Source organism: Ovis canadensis, chromosome 21, assembly GCF_042477335.2.
Source record: "Ovis canadensis isolate MfBH-ARS-UI-01 breed Bighorn chromosome 21, ARS-UI_OviCan_v2, whole genome shotgun sequence".
Taxonomy (NCBI): domain Eukaryota; kingdom Metazoa; phylum Chordata; class Mammalia; order Artiodactyla; family Bovidae; genus Ovis; species Ovis canadensis.
Genome location: NC_091265.1, coordinates 65,078,021 through 65,096,407, shown reverse-complemented (window position 1 = coordinate 65,096,407; position 18,387 = coordinate 65,078,021). Strand labels below are relative to the sequence as shown.

General features: G+C 59.3%; 1 protein-coding gene across 10 annotated transcripts in view; it reads left to right on the top strand.

Moving 5' to 3' along the window:
- KCNQ1 (potassium voltage-gated channel subfamily Q member 1) overlaps positions 1-18,387 on the top strand; it is a 380,778-nt gene that overhangs the window by 352,539 nt on the left and 9,852 nt on the right. For 3 of the 10 annotated variants that reach the window (XR_011251782.1, XR_011251781.1, XM_069565745.1), the window contains one exon: positions 7,166-7,330. The exons of 4 other annotated variants lie outside the window; for them this stretch is intronic. Coding sequence is in view for 3 of the 6 variants with exons in the window: in XM_069565745.1 (XP_069421846.1) it covers positions 7,166-7,306 (141 nt within the window). In the remaining 3 variants the exon portion in view is untranslated. Of the gene's footprint in view, positions 1-1,986; positions 3,142-7,165; positions 7,331-18,387 lie in introns of those variants that run through there. 3 more of the 10 variants (XM_069565747.1, XM_069565744.1, XM_069565749.1) reach the window with 3 other exon arrangements.

The following is an 18,387-nucleotide window of genomic DNA, read 5'->3' as shown; positions in this document are numbered from 1 at the left end:
CAGTGTGCGCATCCCAGGGCAGCCAGAGTCCTCAGAAAAGGAAAAAGAGGCCTTTCTCAGGCAGAAAAGCCCGCGGCACATTGGAGCCAAGCGCTGGGGGCTGTCACAGAACATTGCCGCTCTGGGCGAGGGGCCCAGAAAATGCCCGCATTGTCCCCTGTCCTACGCCAGACCCCCTGTACCCACCCCCACACACACACTCAGGCACACACGGGCCGGGGGCCGGATCTGCCCCCGGGATGCCCCCACCCTGCCTCCAGTTGTTGCCAGCCCAGCTGCTGAGCCCCCCGGCCCACCTGTCGGGCCCACAGGTCCCGGGCACCAGCTGCCCGGAGCCCCCAGCCCCAGTCTGATGACCCGGGCCCTCCCCCAGCCCCGGGCGGCCCGCTCTCAGCTGCCAGCGTGGGCCCCCGTGACACCCTCCCCAACAGGTGTTCCCACAACTGCCGGGAGGCAGCCCGGCCTGGCCGCTCGTCCACCCGCCCTGCAGAATGCGGGGGTGGGGGGTGGCAAACCACGTGGGAAGGCAGGTGGCCCGCGAGGGCTGGCCCAGTGTCCAGCAGAGTGGCCAGTCCCCGGCCCCGCCCCACAGGACTCCCACCCCACATGCTCCCCGTTCCAGCCTGGAAGGGGCCGGGGCAGTCCCACCCCTTTGAAGAGTCCACCCAGCTTCTCCCCAGGGAGAGTCCCCTGGCGGTGTCCCCGCCAGGCCCTCACTGGTTCATTCATTCATTCAACAAGCTCTCACTGTGTGCTGTGTGTGTCGGGGGTGGGCTCGATGGCAGAGGTCCCGGTTCCCAAGGGGCGTCATCTGTTGGGGAGGACAGATAGTAAGCAACCAAACAAACAAATCTAAAAAAAAAAAAAAAATGACTTTATGGCGTGAAGTTCCATGAAAGAAAGAACACAGGGGCTGTGATGAGGCCTCTAAAAGGGGCCTGGAGGGTGTCTCTGTGGAGCTGAGACCAGCGACAAGAAGGAGCCAGCCTTGCAAAGAGCAGGCAGAGCGCAGGGCAGGTGCAAAGCCAGGGGTGGGAGCGAGGCCACAGAGCCTGACCTCAGGGCTCCAGCCTGACTCTGCCGTCTCTCCTGAGAGCTGGCCAGATGGCCCCGCAGGGCTGCTGCTGTGGAGGGTGGGGTGCTCGGGGGAGCTGGGGCACAGTGCGGGTCCTGCTGGGCCAGCACAGGCTCGGGACACAGTGCGTAGCAAAGGCATTGGGCAGGGCTCCCAGTGACGCATTCCGGCCTTCTCTTGCCTGAACCCTGGGTCCCTGTCCCCTGAAAGGCCCACGGGCTTGTGTGAATGCCAGTTCAGCTTGGTGGTTCAGCTAGGGTACCCCCGCACCCCGTGCCTCCTGCTCCTGGGGCTCCCCAGCACCCGTCAGCCTGAACACTCTGGCTGCCTCGCCTCCCTCCGCACACACTCTGTACGCTGGTCTGTCCGTCCCTGCCCAGCCTTCTGTCCCAAGGCCACTTCCCATGGTGGAAGAAGCATGGAGGCTTTTTTGTGACGCTGAGTCACTTATCTGGCTGGGCTGGGTCCTCCTACGGACTCAGGGCCTTCGATCTTTGTTGTGGCACGTGGGATCAAGTTCCCTGAAAAGGGATCGAACCTGATCCCCCTGCGTTGGGAGCGCAGAATCTTCTGGAGCCCCGGGGAAGACCTCTGGCCTAGAATTTTCTTGTGTTTCCTTACCCAGTTTTGATGCTTGGTTTTATTCTGTAAGTTGGGCAGTGTTCCATCTTTGCCTAGGACTGGAACCCTTTGTGTGGGATGGATGTTATCTGCTTCTTGAAAAGATTGTAATAACAGGCCAGAACACTGGGCTTAGAACCTTGAGGAGGGGCGGTAACTATCGTTTCAGTTTCCCCAGTGGGTTTCTGTGTATTGAGATTTTCTATTTCATAAGCCACTCAATCTTGTTATACTGTTCATGGGGTTCTCATGGCAAGAATGCTGCAGCGGTTTGCCATTTCTTCCTCCAGTGGCCCGTGTTTTCTCAGAACTCTCCACCATTACCAGTCCGTCCTTGATGGCCCTGCAAGGCACAGCTCATAGCTTCACTGAGATATACAAGCCCTTTCACCACAACAAGGCTGTATCCATGAAGGAAAGCCATGACAAATCCAGACAGCGTATCAAGCAAAGGCATCACTTTCCCAACAAAGGTCCGTATAGTCAAAGCTATGGTTTTTCCAGTTGTCATGTACGGATGTGAGAGTTGGACCATAATGAAGGCTGAGTGCCAAAGAACTGATGCTTTCAAATTGTGGTGTTGGAGAAGACTCTTGAGAGTCACTTGTACTGCAAGGAAATGACACCAGTCTAGCCTGAGTATTCATTGAAAGGACTGATGTTGAAGCTGAAGCTGCAATACTTTGGCCACCTGATGCCAAGAGCTGACTCTTTGGAAAAGACCCTGATGCTGGGGAAGGTTGGAGGCAAAAGGAGAAGAGGATGATAGAGGGTGCGATGGTTGGATGGTATCACCAACTCAATGGACGTGAATTTGAGCAAACTCCAGGAGATAGTGAAGGACAGGAAAGGCTGGTGTGCTGCCGTCCATGGGGTCGCAGAGAGCCGGACACAACTTAGTGACTGAACAACAGCAAAGACACTTTGGATAATTTTCTTCTTGAAAATTAGTCATCATGTTGAGTTTGTAGTTTTAGGGACATAAAATAATGTGCCATCATAACACGATTACTCAGCTCACTCTGTGTGTAGCTGTTACTCCCTTTCATTCCTGACACTTTGTTACTTTTCTTGCTCAAAGTTTATCTACCTGTTGACTCTTCAAAACACCAGTAGTTGGTTTTATTGATCAATTTTATTTTCAAAAAAATTTGTTAATATTCTCCTTTATCTTTTCTTATTCTTTCCTTGTATTTATTTTGATGTTCTTTTTCTAGCCTCTCGACTTGAAAGCTTAGCCCATTTATTTTCAAAGGTCCTGATTTTTAAAAACTGCTATAAATATTCCTCTGAATATCCTTTTGGCAGCATCCCACATGTTTCGTTATGTTGTACATTCACTGTGAATCTATTCTAAATGAATTTAACTTCTGTTTTATTTTAATTTCTCTTTAACCAAAGAATTATTTAGAAACATATTTTTTAACTTCCAGATGTATCATTCTTGTTGCTGTCTTTTGGTTACTAATTTCCAATTTCATGTTAAGGTATAGACTTTTTCAGCCTTACTGACCTTTCCTTTAGGGCCCAGCAAGGTCATTTTTGTGAGCTTTCCCTGAGTGCGCGGAGGCACCAGGGTCCTCTGTTAGCTGAGTCGGTCACTTCCTCTTCATCCTTATTGTCTTTGTTCACTTTTCCCGCTGTGCTATGTCAGCTTCTGAGAGAAGGATGCATAATTGCCGACGGCATCGTGGATTTCTTTGTTTCTCAGTCTTGCTTGATTTTTTCCTGTCTGCGCTCTGGGCTCTTTGAGTTGGACACGTCTCCTTCCCTGGGGTGAGCAGTGGCCTCCGCCCACCCCACTCCCCTTCCTCTCCGCTGTGGCTTGCCTCTCCATCAGTCCTGAGGTCTCCCGGCTCCGGATCCCCTGGCCTTCCCCATGTCCCTCACTTCTCTCTTTCTGATGGCACTGAGCCACGAGGGCACCCCTGACTCAGCTTCCACACCCTGCTACCCGCCGCTGGCCCTGGTCACCGTCCCCTCCCTGGAGGCGTCTTGCCGTGACAGCAGTCGGTCCTGAGGCCCAGTCCTCCTGCAGACGCCCCTTAGTATTTCTCCAAGGACCACACATCTATGCAGAGCCCCCAAGGCTGCCTCCTCGGCTCTGAGCTCACCTGCGCTAAGGCTCCGGGCCCCACGGGGCTGGGGACAGACCCCGCGAGCATCTGATGACCCTTGTCTCAGGGGTGAGGCCCTGCAGGTCGGAGAAGCTTTGGAGCTTGGGCCTCCTCCACCTCCCAGCTGTGTGGTACCAGGGGCAGAGGGCACGGCACGGGCAGGGCAGCAGTGTGGTGCGTGAGGACAGAAAGCAGACCAAGGGCCTGGCCTGCCGTGTGATTTGAGTTGTGGCTCCGACTGCGGGAGCCGGGAACCTGGGGGCTGGCCGGGTGGGTTCAGGTGGGACGGGCATGCACCAGGCCTGAGCCGGAGCAGAGGAGGGCAGGGGATGCCAAAGAGGAGTGCCTGGGGAAGAGCCCATCCAGCCCTGGGCACCGCAGTGTCCTCTGCCCTTGTTGAGGTTCTGGACTTCTCATGGAAGCTCCTGGAGCTCTGACAGGGGTCCTGGTGTGGTCCCCTCGAAGTTCCTGGGGCTGCTCAGAGGCGCCGCCCACTTATTCTCCATATCTTTGCCAGGGTCACCTTCCCCTTACCTGCCTGGTCCTTGAGGTGTCTGTCCCTTTTAGCACCCCCCCCCCCCGCCAGGAGACCAGCTGTCCAGCTCTGGAACAGTGTCCCCACTCGGCAAGCATATAAGCACACTGAGGCCGCACAACAGCCCCCGAAGATGCCCCTGTCCTGGTGCCTGTGCCTGTGAACCTGTGACCTCACGCAGCAAAAGGGATTTTGAAGATGCAGCTAAGTGAAGGTTCTTGAGGTGGGGGAATCACCCTGGATTATCCAGGTGGGCCCAATGTCATGGCAAGGGTCCTTATGAGAGGGAGAGCAGAGGGTCAGAGTCAGAGAAGCGGCTGGAACAACAGAAGCAGAGGTCAGAGAGAAAAGATGCCACGTGCTGCTTTGGAAGTAGACGCATGGGCCACGAGCCAAGGATGCAGGCACCTCTGGAAGCGGCAGAAGGCCAGGAGACATTCCCTTCTGGACCCTCCACAGGGAAGGCAGGCCTCACGACACCTTGACTTTCAGCCAGTGAGGCTCCTGGCCTCCAGAGCCATAAGAGAATGAATGCTCGTACTGCTAGGCTTGTGGTAGCTTGTTGGAGCAGAGATGTGACTGACGCGAGGGCTGAGCCCTGGGACGCAGCAGAGGAGGCGACAGGCCAGACCCTGCCCTCGTGCAGGTGAGGCTGTGGGAGGCGGGGGCGGGGACTGACACTGCACAGAGGAAGAGATGGATGGATGGCATCACCAGCTCGGTGACCATGAGTCTGCACAAGCTCCAAGAGGTGGTGGAGGACAGGGAAGCCTGGTGTGCTGCAGTCCATGGGGTCGCAAAGAGTCTGACCCGACTGAACTGCAACATGTCAGTTATATCCCAGGAAAACCAGGAAAACAGGAAAGGTCATGCCGAGTGCTACAAGCAGAGCTGAAGACACACGGAACAGGGGTTGTGGCGCTGCCCAGGGAGTGACTGAAGTCATCTGAGGAAGCGTGAGTGGAGATTAGCTCGGCTAAGCAGAGGGATGGAGAGAGCCTTCCAGACAAGGAGCCGCACATGCCAAGACCCCAAGGCAGCGAGGAACAGGCCTGCCGTGTGCATCTGCGAGGACGTAGAGGGCTGAGCACAGAGGCGGGGCGAGGGGGGGTGGAGAGACAGGCAGGAGCAGACCAAGGAGGGGGCACTCAGGGTGAGCACAGCGGGGCGTCCCGAGCACATCAGGCGATGGGGCTCTATGAAAAGTGTTGCATCTGTAAGGTCACTCTGAAATTCAAGAGGGTAATGTAACCATTAAGCCAGAGCAGGATGCTGTGAAACAGCAACAATTAGAGAACCAGAAAGAGCTCTTGGAAATGTAAAATATGCTGCTGAATTTAAAAAAGAAAGGCACACAGCAAAAGATCGAAGTAAACCTCCCAGAAAGTGGAATAAAGACAGAGAGATGGAAAATAGGAGGAACAGCCAAGAACTATGGAGACTCAGTCCAAGGAGATTCAACATCCAACGCCTGGATGTTCCAGAAGGGGAGGTGAGAGACGGCTGAGGGGAGGAAGCAGCGATGGAAGGGGGAGCCCACGGAAAAGCTGGACTGAAAGGGCGGCCACCATGTCCTGTCCTCCAGAATCTTCCCAGGGAAGTAGCTAGGCGCCTGCCCCATCAAGGGCTTCAGAACAGGTGGGTTTTCAGTAGAGAAGTCTCACAAAGATGCCTCCAGCCTTCCAAAGGAAAGCACAGTTCTATACCCAGCCAAAGTATCTATCAAGCACGAGGAATCCATGAAAGCTTGTCCGAAAACACACAGGAGTTCGTGAAGTTTACTTTCCGTACCTTTTCCTAGAAAATTATGGAGAAGGTGGTCCAGCAAAGTGTGGGAGCAAATGAGGACAGAGAAAGACAAGGGAGGAAGGATGGGTTCCAAATCAAACCTGGTACCAAGGGCTTCTGAAACTGCCAGCAGTCACCCCAAGGAAGGTGTTGCTAGGAAACAGGGGTAGAATTATGGCCCCAAGGGGACTGAACGCTGGGCACAGATGGCATTGTGGACTGAGTCACGATAATGGTGAAGCAAGCCTGGGGAAGGAGAGGGAGGGGACACGTGACCGGTGCCTTGCTGCTACTGCTGCTGCTGCTAAGTCGCTTCAGTCCTGTCCGACTATGTGCGACCCCACAGACGGCAACCCAACAGGCTCCTCTGTCCCTGGGATTCTCCTGGCAAGAACACTGGAGTGGGTTGCCATTTCCTTCTCCAATGCATGAAAGTGAAAAGTGAAAGTGAAGTCGCTCAGTCGTGTCCGACTCTTCGAGACCCCGTGGACTGCAGCCCACCAGGCTCCTCCGTCTGTGGGATTCTCCAGGCAAGAGCGCTGGAGCGGGCTGCCACCGCCTTCTCCCTTGAGAAGGCTCAATTCTCACCCTCCAGAGAAAGAGCTATACAAAAGATGTCTGAAGTGGGCAGATCAAGAAACAATACAGCAATAATATTCCACGAAATATGACAATGGTGATGTGTGTTCCTCAAGGCTGATAAGGAAATTGCCAAAGGGAAGCCTTAAAAGTAGCTGCCCCATGGATGGGACAGGTGTGCAAACTGATCTGAGCAGTTCTTTTCCTTTTTTCAATATCCATCTATTTATTTGGCCACGCCAGGTCTTAGTGGTGGCATGCAGGGTCTTTGATCTTTGTAGCGGCATGTGGGGTCTTTAGTTACAGCTTGTGACCTCTTCGTTGCAGCATATGGGATCTAGTTCCCTGGCCAGGGATCAAACCTCAGTGTCCTGCATGAAGAGCGCAGGGTCTTAGCCACTGGACCACCAGTTCAAGGGAAGTCCCTGAACGGTTCATTTCCATTATAAGCTATACAGGTGGATGGTTGGATGGCATCACCAACTCAATGGACATGAGTTTGAGCAAGCTCTGGGAGACGGTGATGGACAGGGAAGCCTGGCGTGCTGTGGTCCATGGGGTCACAAAGAGTCGGACACGATGAGCAACTGAACTGAACTGAACTGAAGCTATATGGTGAGTGCATTGTTTGGGTTACCCTCGCATTCCTACCCAGTCTCACACACGCGCGCAGACTCGTAATAAGCACTTTTCACAAGAGGACACGTGAGACGACGGCAGTGCAGTCAGAGGAGATGGGGAGAGCAGTGAGCGGCCGTGGCCGGATCCCTGGGGGAGAGGCAGGGGAGAGCCACTGGGTGGAAAGGGAGACGCTGCAGGAGTTGTTCCGGGGCTTAAGTCCTCAGGCTCGGGGACAGGTTGGATATGGGGGTGGGAGCGGGTTGTCCTCAGAGAAGATCCCCCCAGCTCAGGTTTGGCCTCACAGTGGTGAGGGGCTCAGCGAGGTCGTTCCTAGCAGGGAACACGGCATAGGAGGAGGTGATGTGTGTCTGAGACATCTGTGTGGGGGACTTGCTTGCAGTTGGGGTGTGAGGCTCCAAGGAGGTGTTGGTGAGGCTGAGAGGGCTGCCGTGAGGTGGCATCTGAAGGGTGAGGTCACCCCGAAGAGAGTTCCTGCAGAGGAACCCGGGGCGCCCCAGAAGCTGAGCCATGGTGACCACAGGGAGGATAGGGACCCAGCCCGGGGCATCCCCGTGGGCACAGCCACGCAGGGCCATGGAGTTCCTCACCGGCCTGGGTCCACGCTGTCGCTGTGTCCCCTCTGAGCCCACCAGGCCCTGTGCTGGCCTCATCGGGCTCCGGCCTGGGTCACCAGGCCCCTGTGCTGGAGCACAGTAGGTGCCCCATAAATCCTGGTGGCCTGGGAGGAGGAAGGGGGGGCGTTCGGGGCAGGGGCGGCTGGATGTTGATTGACAGAAGCGGGCTCTACCCAGAGAGGGGCCTGGCTGGAGTGCTGCCCACGGACTCGGCCGTCCACACCTCAGTCCATGCTCAGGCCAAGCTCAGACCCGCAGGGGGACAGCTGTGTGCCCAGAGACGGTCGCAGAGCAAGTGGAACCCGGAGAGGGCGGGGGGCGCAGCTCCCCAAGCCGGGGCTGAGGCCGGGCAGGAGCGGGACAGCGGGCTGGCTGGGCGTCGACGCCCTGCCGGGAGCACACCCAGGCCGACAGGGGCGGCCCACACGCTCAGAGTCCTCCACCCGCCCCGGCTCAGCGTCCTTCCAGGGAAATGGGCGTTTCCTGCGGGAGCTTTCAGGGGCCCAGGCGGGGGAAGGGAGCAGGGCCGTCCGAGTTCTCCCCTTGCCAGCATCTCTCTGGCACCGGCTGCCGGAGGCCCCGCCCCGTGTGCCCGCAGTTACACCAGCGATGCTCCCTTCTTTGGGTTAGGAGTCATCTTCAACAAATATTTTCTGAATGTCTGCTATGTACTAGGCGCCGGGAACACGGGGGGGAAAGTATGTGGGCCTGCCCTTGAGGGAGTCGTGTTCAATGGGGCCCCGGACAGTAAACAGACAATTAGTTATCTTCCACAGGGGGGAGGAGGTGTGCATTCGCGCTTCAGTATGAATGAGTGTCTTCCAGGCCTCACTCGGGAACAGCCTGGACTGGGGAGGCTCTCCCTCCGGGGCTGGGGGCACGGGTGGCAGTCGGAGGAGGGAGGGGGCAGGGAGCTACTCCCCACCATCGCTTCCCTGGTTCCCCAGTCCCCAGGCTGCGCCCCTGGGGCCCCCGGGAGGCCCTCCCTCGAACCCACCCCCACCTGGCCTGCTCCCAGCCCCTCCAGCATAACCCCCGCCCCAGACCCTCTCCCTGAGGCCTCGCCCTCCCCACCATCCTGGAAACGATTTTGTTGTCTGCAGAGATCATGTGTAGCTGCCTGTGAGTTATAAGTCTCCGGAGCAAGCAGCCTGTTACCTAACCAGGCCTGGCTCATGCCAATGTCTTGAGTAATTATTGGGGGGCGGGGGGCCGTCCAGCCCGCAGCAGAGCCTCTCCGAGGGAGTGCTATTGTTTTTCATGTCAGCTGTGACTTGGAAGGAAAGAGGGCCTGGCCTTTGAGAAATGAGACGGGGTGGTGGAGGGCAGCTTAACCCTTTGCAACCCCCCCACCATGACCATGCTCCCCAGCTCCCCAGGGCTGCCTGACAGAGAGCAGGCTTGTCGGGGATCAGAACCCAGGCCAGGCTCGGCAGCCGCCACTTGGCAGCGCCGATGGAAACCGCCGTGCGGTTACGCACAGACAGTCACGGAAACTCGGAGGACAGCGGCGGTGGAGGGCTCGAGCCAGGCCCGGCTCTGCGCCCTGCCCCCACGCCTGCTGCCGCCTCCCGCAGGTCTCCCCCCCACCCCCCACCACAGCTCTGCAGCTGTCGGGGAAGGGGCTCTGGGGCACGTGGGGCAGGGGGCGGGGGCTTGCCCAGCCCACCTCACCTCCTTCTAGGGGGGGCCCAGGGCAGAGCAGAGAGGGCACCGGGAAGTGGGGCTTCCAGAGCATCTCTGGTGTCGGGCCCCAGCCCAGCCTCCACCCGGATCTGTTGACTCAGTGACTCAAGCACTGACTGGAGGCCAGAAGTGGCCCCACGTGCTGGGGAGGCCATGCAGACCCCTTCCTCAGGAAGCTCAGTCCAGGGAGAAGTCAGCAAGCCGAAGGGCGGGGCGCCAAGTTACCACAGCAGCAGGACCAGGGGCGGGGGGGTTGGGGGCAGCGGGTTGGCGGCAAGTGAGCAGTGGGGGAGCTGGGCTGGGGGGGGGGGTCTCCAAGGAGGTGGCGTGGAAGCAGAAAGCGACCAAGAGTGGGCTGTGAGCTGGACAGACGCCCAGGAGCAGGGGAAGGGCTGCCCGACCCCACTCCTGACACCGATGCTGCTGATGACCAGGGTCTGAGCCCCACCCCCGGGGCCTTAGGCAGTTCCTCGGTTCTGGTTCGGGCTGAGAAGGACTCATTCACTCACCCATTCACTAAGCCGTCCAGCAAACCTTTACTGTGCTGCTGCGGGCTGGGGTGAGAGAGCCTGGAATACTGGGGCACAACAGCTCCCGGGCAAGCGGGACTTGGGTTAGTGGGATGAGGTGGCAGTGGGGTGCTGGTAGGGGCCAGACAGGGCCTGGCAGCCCCCGCAGGGAGTTTGCATTTATTTTCACTCAATCAGAAGCTGGAGGTGGGTTTTTAGCTCTAAGCCCAGAGGTGACATGCTCTAATTTACACGTTTCTGAGCTGTGTGTGGAGTGGAGAGGTTTGAGGGTTGGGTGTGGAGAGGCAGAGAGAACAGCTAGCAAACAATGGACAGGAATCACGGCAGGAGGCTTGGTCCCAGCTGTTGCTTAGATGATGGAATTGGTGGCGGCCTAATCAAGAGAGGATTCTGCCACCCATGCTTGGAAAGATTGACGGCAAAAGGAGAAGAGGGCGGCAGAGGCTGAGATGGTTGGATGGCATCACCAATTCAGTGGACGTGAACTTGGGCAAACTCTGAGAGATGGTGACAAGCAGGGAGGCCTGGTGTGCTGCAGTCCATGGGGTCGCAAAGAGTTAGACACCACTTAGCAACTGAACAACAGCAAATCCACCCCCCCTCCCACAGGGTCCCAGCTGAGCTGGAGCGCGCAGGGCTGAGGCATGCAACAGGGTTCAGGTGCCTTCTCCCTGTCTACCTCACTGTCTGAAACACCCAAAAGAGTCTATTTTCAAGCTGGGATTCTCCACCCACTCAAATGCACAGATCTGAGAGTAAATGAAAGTTTCAGACATGCATAGCCAGAAGCTTTGCCTGCCACATATCTTTTCTCAGAAAGCTATTCGAGGACATGCTCCAGCAAAAGGAAGGGAAAACCAAGATGGGAGAAACGCAGCATTCAAGAACCAGGGGACTCCAACACCCCTTCCAAACAAAAGAGGCCAAAGATGTTCACAACAAGATGGCGGGAAGAAAGTCTAGCATTACAACCATTTAGCAGGCCTAGAGAGTAACTAATCCTTCTAGGGTCCTAGGAAGAAACTTCCAGAAGAAAAAAGAGTAAGGCTGGTAGATTGCCGGTGTTCTCAGCAGAATGAATAGAAGCTTTACAACTTCTGGCAGAGAGGTCAAGAATGAACTAGTGAGAGATGCGTTGAAAACTAAGCAAATCATAAAAAATGTTTTACCCGAGGGAAAACAAAAGGTTATCATCCTAGACCACATGACTTGGCTGAAGATAGCCATTACACAGTGATATAAAGTTGCATAATGTTTATGTCAAATGCAAGCAGTAAATATTTATTTGGCCTAGAATTGCAGTATAACTGTATTGAGAGGATGGGGGAATGGCAGGGGGCAGGAGCTGTGAAAATGAAACCTGGAGCTCTCCAGGTTAAGTGATCACTAGATAATGCCTGAAACTTTAAAAGCAGGGAATAGCCATATAAGCATGTGGTTCAGAAATACCGAGGTGAAGCCAAGAGATAGCGGAGCGGGTTGAGGGGTTGCCTGTGGGTCAGGAGTTGGGGATGAAAGATGGAGACTCATGGGAGCTCCCTTCAGGCGGGTTTCTGCTGATGCTGTGAAAACTCCAGAATGGGGGAGAGGACGGGGAGGAGGTGGAGCCGGTCAGAAGGGTGAGTGTGTCCTCGGGTTTGGGACGAGCTGGCGCACGGGCTGGGGGCCGGCTGGTCCCCGCACAGGAGCCCCCCGGGTGGCCAGGGGCTGGGGCAGGCCGTGTGGGTCAGGGCAGCAGGGAGAGGGGTGGGGTCACAGTGGGCACCGCCTGCCCACCTTTAACCCAGGTTGACAGGGGGACCGGGCCTGTAACCCAGGCAGTAATGGGGCACCCGCAGGCTGAGCCAGGTCATCACAGAGGCCTCCGACCACGCCCAGTCTGCTCAGCATGGGTCCCCCCAACCCAAGCTGTGTCCCAAGGAGCTCTTCCTCTCTGCCCCAGGAGCAGGAAGGGTGGGTGGGGATCGCAGGACGGCCTGAATCTCTCATCAGCCGCAGGTCAGCCCAGGCCAGGTGGGCCGAGGGCCAGCCCAGGGCCTCGTTCCGGGGTGGAGGCCTCCCTGAACTTCCGCTCACCTTCCGAGCATTGTGGGCCTTCCTGGGAGCCCCCACCATTAAGCGGCCCTCCTGCCTCTGACCCACCCCGAGGTCAGCCTGCCCTGGCCCCTCCAGTGCCCTGGCCACTGGGCCACACACCCAGGGACCGGGGTCGGCCACCCCAAAGGTGTGGCGGCTGGACAGAGGTGCTCGCGTGCAGACGTGGGGACAGTGAGGGCAGCCTGCTCACCGGCCTAGTTCCCTGGGGGAGGAGCCGCGGGGGCCCTGCCCAGGGTTCCGCAGCTCTGGAGATGGGTGGCAGAGGGCAGGTGTGAGCCTCCACCGCGCCGGCTGCGTCCCTCCAGGTCCTCGCCTGCAGAGGCAGAAACAAGGGGCAGGGAGTGGCTAGGGGGGCCAGGCCTCACGCTTGCACGTGGCTGGGGACCCGGCAGGAGGGAGCCACTCTGAACCGCACACTCGGCAGGAGGGAAGGTGGGCCAGGGGGCCGGGGCGGGGCCGGGAGAGGGCTGGGAGCAGCAGCGAGCTCCCCACCTCCTCACCCACTTCCTGGACGGGGGTCTCGGGGTGGGGGCCGCAGGTGCAGCAGCAGGCCCTCAGCCACACAGGCCACCCCACACTGGACACCTGCATAGCCAGGTGACTGTGCAGAGCCCCTGGGGACCCAGTGATGTGAGGGACTTGTCAGGGGAAGGTGAGCCAAACTCAGGCTGGGGCGGGGGTGGCACTCAGACCAACGAGGAAAAAAAGCACAGAGGAGGGAGCGGGGCAGAGAAGAAGGGACTGTCTTCCGTCTGCGGGGGCTGCCCCCCACTGAGAGCAGGGGAGACCGAGCAGAGGCAGGGAAGGGGGCCCGTGCTGGATGGGGGAGCATGGGGCCCCGGGGCTTCTGGCTCACAGGCTGTGGGCCACCCGAACGGGGAGAGAACAGGCTTAGGAGGGTGCAGTCATGCCCACGAGGTGGGGAGGTCCAGCTGAGCCCCCAGCCAGGCCCCCAGCGCCAGGGAAAGGACAGGACCCGGCCCTTTCCACCCTGTATACAGGTGGAAACCCGGCCACTTCCCCTGGAAGGCACTGGTCCCCCCTAACCTTCCCTACCGGGCTCTTCCAGACCCCAGGATCCTCACCCTGGCCCAGAGCCCCCCACCCAGCCCCCAGCTCGGGTCCAGCCCCAGAGTAGCTGTCTCAGGGAGTCTGGGCCGAGAAGCAGGAGCCAGAAGTGGGGGGAGGGGCCGTCCTGGACGTGGGCCCCGGGGGCGGCCCTCCTGTCTCCGACAGCTGCCTCCACGGCCCTGGCCCTGGCCGGCTGAGTCGTGGGACCTCCGTTTCTCGACCCGGACCAAGGCAGGAAGGGCAAGGAGACTGAACCCCCTGGCACCTGGAGGCCTCCCAGGCATGGCCCCCTGGGCTGGAGGTGGTCAGCCTGTATGTCCACTCTTCCAGCCCCCCAGCCCTAGACACCACCCTGGATCCCACCCCATGAGCCAGCTCCCAGGTCTCCCCCACTCCCCAGTGTAGGGCCCAACACAGCCCTCGTGGAATTCTGCCCGTGTGAACACTCATGCACACGCCCACGTGCTCACACACACCAGAATTCATGCACACCAGCCAAGGCCCGCGCCCCAGTGCTGGCCGCCCTGCCTGGGGCTGCTCTGGGCCGTGGGGGCTCCGCTGGGGGTCATGCGCCGTTCTGCAGGTCTCTACTGGGCACTGTGGTGCGCCGGGCACCAGGCCCTCCGTGACAGTGCTGCCCAGCAGAAGCCCCGCCTTCCAGGAGCTGAGCGTCCTTGCAGGGGCACCGGGCGCGGGAGTCCCTCAGAACGAGTGGGCCGGTAGCCCTGAGAGGGCACTCAGAGGACAGAGGCAGCTTGAAGCTTGTCAGGAAAGAACCTCCCTCATGGGCAGCAAGTACAAAGAGCCGGTGGCAAGTTGGGGCCCGGACAGGAAGCCCACGGGTCTGGGGCAGCGAGGAGGACCCGGCCAAATCATGACAGTTTCGAGGCCCCTGCAGTGACCCTGGCCTTGACTCTGTGGCCATGGGGAGCCCCTGTTTTAATATCGCCCTCCTGGGAGAGGGGAGAAGGCTGAGGTGCCTAGGTGCGCTCGGAGAGTGGGCCATGTCAGGGGCTCCTCTCACCCAGATCAGGCAGCAGAGTGGGCTGGGGAAGGGGCGCAGGGCTGGGGGCAGCCTGTCAGGGAGCCGTGTGGAAGCGCCCCTGCAGGGCAGCCTCACCAGGACAGATCCTAGAGAGGGGGTCCCCCGCCTGGTGCTCCCAGGGGCACATCAGCCTCCCCGTCCACGGGCTCGGCCACGGTGGCATTTCCAGAGCCCTGTGGCGAGGCCCGTGCACCTCGGCCCAAGGAGCGGGCTCAGCAGACATGTCTCCACACGGCGGGCCCCCAGCCTGAGCTAGTGAAAGGGAGTGTGCCGAGGGCCCAGCTTCTCAGGTTACCTTCTGCTAAGCCCACCTGGACGGATACTGTGTTGCAGGCTCACGCTCCTGTTTTAAAATGGCCGGAAGGATAAACAGCAGATCGCTAAGGCGATCCCCTGGTGAGGGGCGGACCACAGTCAGACGGGCCAGGCGGGCCAAAGGGGGACGTTTCCTCACAACGTTTTTTACTTTTAAGGGATTATGGTTTTGAACAGTACGACCCAGCTAGTTACATCTTGCAAACTCTTGTAAGGGGGCTGATTTAACTGCAAGACGTCCAGCTGGGCAGAGCGTATTGCTGGGGAGGCGAGGGCAGGGGGCACACAGGTGCTGCCCTGGAGGCCAGCGGGCCGGGGGTCAACAGGCCCCAGCTGCCCGGGGAAGGGGCTCTGGGGCCTGGGAGGTCAGGGAAAAGGGGGAAGCTGTGCAGGTGTCCAAAGAAAGGACACGGTTCAGGACTGGGCGGGACAGGTGAGGGTGGCTACAGAGCGGCGAGGAAGAGCCAGGCCGGGCTGCGGGTGCAGGGGAAGCAGTCAGAGGCAGCCGGGAGGTGCTGGGGCCCTTGGGGCTCATGGGGCCTCCTTCTTCCCTGAGACTCCCTGCAGGCCCGAGGTGCTGTCCAGGGGAGCTAGCCCTCCCACCACCACCCCCCAGGATATCCCAACCACAGACACATCAGTCTCCATTCTGAGCTGCAGGGAGGGGACTGAGGCCCAAAGTCCCCCAGCCCATCATGGATGGTGGACAGCCTGGTAGTGTCCTCGCTTTCAGGGAGGTGGACGTTTAGGAAGCAGAGGATGAAACCAGTACCCAGGCAGACGAGAGTGGCTGGGAAGGGTCGGTCAGGGAGGTGATGGCAGGCAGATGGAGCCGAGGGGCCTTCTCTGGAGGAGACCCTCGCCTTGGGGCCTGAGGAATGAGATGGTCTGCTGGCTCAGGAGAGGAGCGGAATGTTCTAGCAAGTGGACCACCTAGTGCAAAGGCCCTGGGGCAGAGAGGTGGGTATTGCACATCCAAGGAACTGACAGAGCGAGTGCAGGGCAAGAAGGGGCAGTGGCCAGGCTAAGACACCGGGCCCAGACTGCGGGGACCCCCTGGCCAAGACAGGGCTGGGTCTTTGTCCGAGAGCTGTCGGGCGGCTGGCAGGGGTCCCACCAGGGGATGGATGGGGGTGAGGGCAGAGGAAGGGCTGCTGGACGTGGAGCTCACAGAGGGCGAGCAGACCCCAGGGGCGCTGCTGGGCGGCCCAGGGGCGCTGCTGGGCGGCCCAGGGGCTGGTGGGCCCAGCGCTCCTGAGCTGCCCATGCCCTGGCACTGGGGCCCGGGATGAGGGGGGCCCGGAGGGCAGCCAGGGCCAGATGGAACTGCAACGACAGAGCCACTGGGCGGCCCCTGCCCACCTGCCCACCCGCCTGCCCAGGCCTGGTGTTTGGCTGGGCTGGCCGAGCGCGCTGGCTCCTGGTACAAAGTGTTCTGCCTGGCGTCCCTGGCTTCCGGGACTTCGAGGCTCGTCAGAGGGGCAGCGCAGAAGGGGGAGGCGGCGGAGAATCAAATGCAGGTGGGGCCTCCGCCCGCCGCCAACACAAACACGGCCTCTCGGCTTCCAGCGCCTTTTTCCAGCCTGCCCTACATTCCCGCTTGCCCGGCCCCAAGCAGGGCGGCTCAGCCAGCCAGCCTGGGGCTGCCCGATGTGGGCAGGGTGGGCGGCCCCTGCTTGGCCTCCGCCCGCAGGACCCCACTGAGGCCCCAGCTAGGGGCTGGCCAGCCCACTGGGAGACCCAGCCACACACGTCCAGTGCCAGTCGCCGCCCCTTGCCTGGCCCACCCACCACGTAGCCGTGGACAGCTTCCTGGCCTCTGTGTATCCTGCTCCCCACGACCCAGGCCCCCTTCCAGCGGTGGGGTGGGGGCAAGCAAAGAGGCTTCTGTGCAGCCCAGGAAGCCATGTGCCCCCGGCTCAGGGCCCCCAACTCTGCAAGCTGCCGCAGGCACCTCCTCCCCGGGGTCCACGCAGGGCAGCCTCAGGGGCGCACGGTCAGGCAGTGGTTGTGGACCCTGGGCGCAAACGTGGCCCCGTGCAGCTGTGGGGGGAGGGAGGGCGTGGCTCAGAGTCCAGCAGAATGGACGGGGCACGTCGGTAACACAGCACACGCAGAGCCCCCCACGGGGCTCCCGCCCTCGGTGCGGGGAGGGGGCAGGGAGAGAGAGCATCGAGTAAGGAAACCAGTGATGTCAGTGAGCGTGCTGGAGGGAAAGGAAGTGGGCAGAGGCCTGCAGGCAGGTCACAGCGTGTAGCTCAGGGCCCAGGGCAGCCTCGTGGGGAGGGGAGACATGAACAGAAATGTGGATGGGGTGAGGCCATGAGCCACGGGAGAATCCAGGGACACAGCCTGGCAGCGGGGGACAGGGCAGAGGGGAAGCCTCACGCTGGAGCTGCCTCAGGGAGGGCTGACCACCTGGACCCCCGGCCAGGACTTCCTTCTCTGTTCAGAGTCCAAGGCGGGTCTTGCAGAGTTCTGAACAGAGGAGCAAGATCTGTGGGGCCAAGGGCAGAGGTCACGAGGTTGTCCAGATGAGCTGGCCCATGCTCCCCTGACCACCGCCACTGCTGGACCCCCTGGACAGAGCCACAAGCATCCTCAACTCCAGAAAGGACATCTCTGCCACCCGCATGCAAAATGTGTCGTAAGGCTGCCACGATTGAGACGGTTCACTATAGACTGCAAAGCATCTATAAAAAGAACCTTCCGTCCTTCAGGGAAGCGTAGTCTTCAGGGAAGATCGACAGGCCGATCGCTGAAAACAGGTCTCGAAGCTCAAGTGAACCCCACATCATTCAATGATTTAATGGTAAAAATCTAAAAAATTCTAGAAAAAAAAAGAAATTGTTTCGAGGTCAGAATGGGGAAGGCTACTCCAAGCATGCAGCAAATCTAGAGGCCACAGAGAAGAAGATAAATAACTCTGAGACATAAAAAGTGAAAAGCTGAATAAAACTTCTGTGTGGCCAGACCAAAAATAATAATCATAATTCCCATAAACCGATTCACGAGACCAGTGGCACGCTGGGGGCAAGCAGTCACGATGTCCGTGTCAAAGGCCAAACTTTCTCAGTGTACGGACACCCCTTACGAGTCAATGACAATGAAGGGCCTGGCCAGTACCACCCTGGGGAGCGAACAGGCTGTAGGCTTGGAGGACCTGCACCCTCTCACCCCAGTCCTGGGGCCCCGGGAGGTGGCAGAGGGCTCTTTATTCATCCAGCAAATATTTGTGAAGCACCAACTCTATTCCACGTGAGTTGATGCCTTTGAACTACGGTGCTGGAGAAGACCCTTGAGAGTCCCTTGGACTGAAAAGAGATTCAACCAGTCAATCCTAGAGGAAATCAGCCCTGAATATTCACTGGAAGGACAGATGCTGAAGCTGAAGCTCCAATCCTTTGGCCACCTGATGCAAAGAGCCGACTCATTGGAAAAGACCCTGATGCTGGGAAGGATTGAAGGTGGGAAGAGAGGGAGTGACGGAGGATGGGATGGTTGGATGGCATCACTGACTCGATGGACGTGAGTTTGAGCAAAGCTCCGGGAGACGGTGAAGGACAGGGAAGCCTGGCGGGCTGCAGTCCACGGGGTAGCAAAGAGTCGGACCAACTTAGCAACTGAGCAATAGCGCTTAACCCACACTATGCTCCAGGTTCTGGGAGAGCC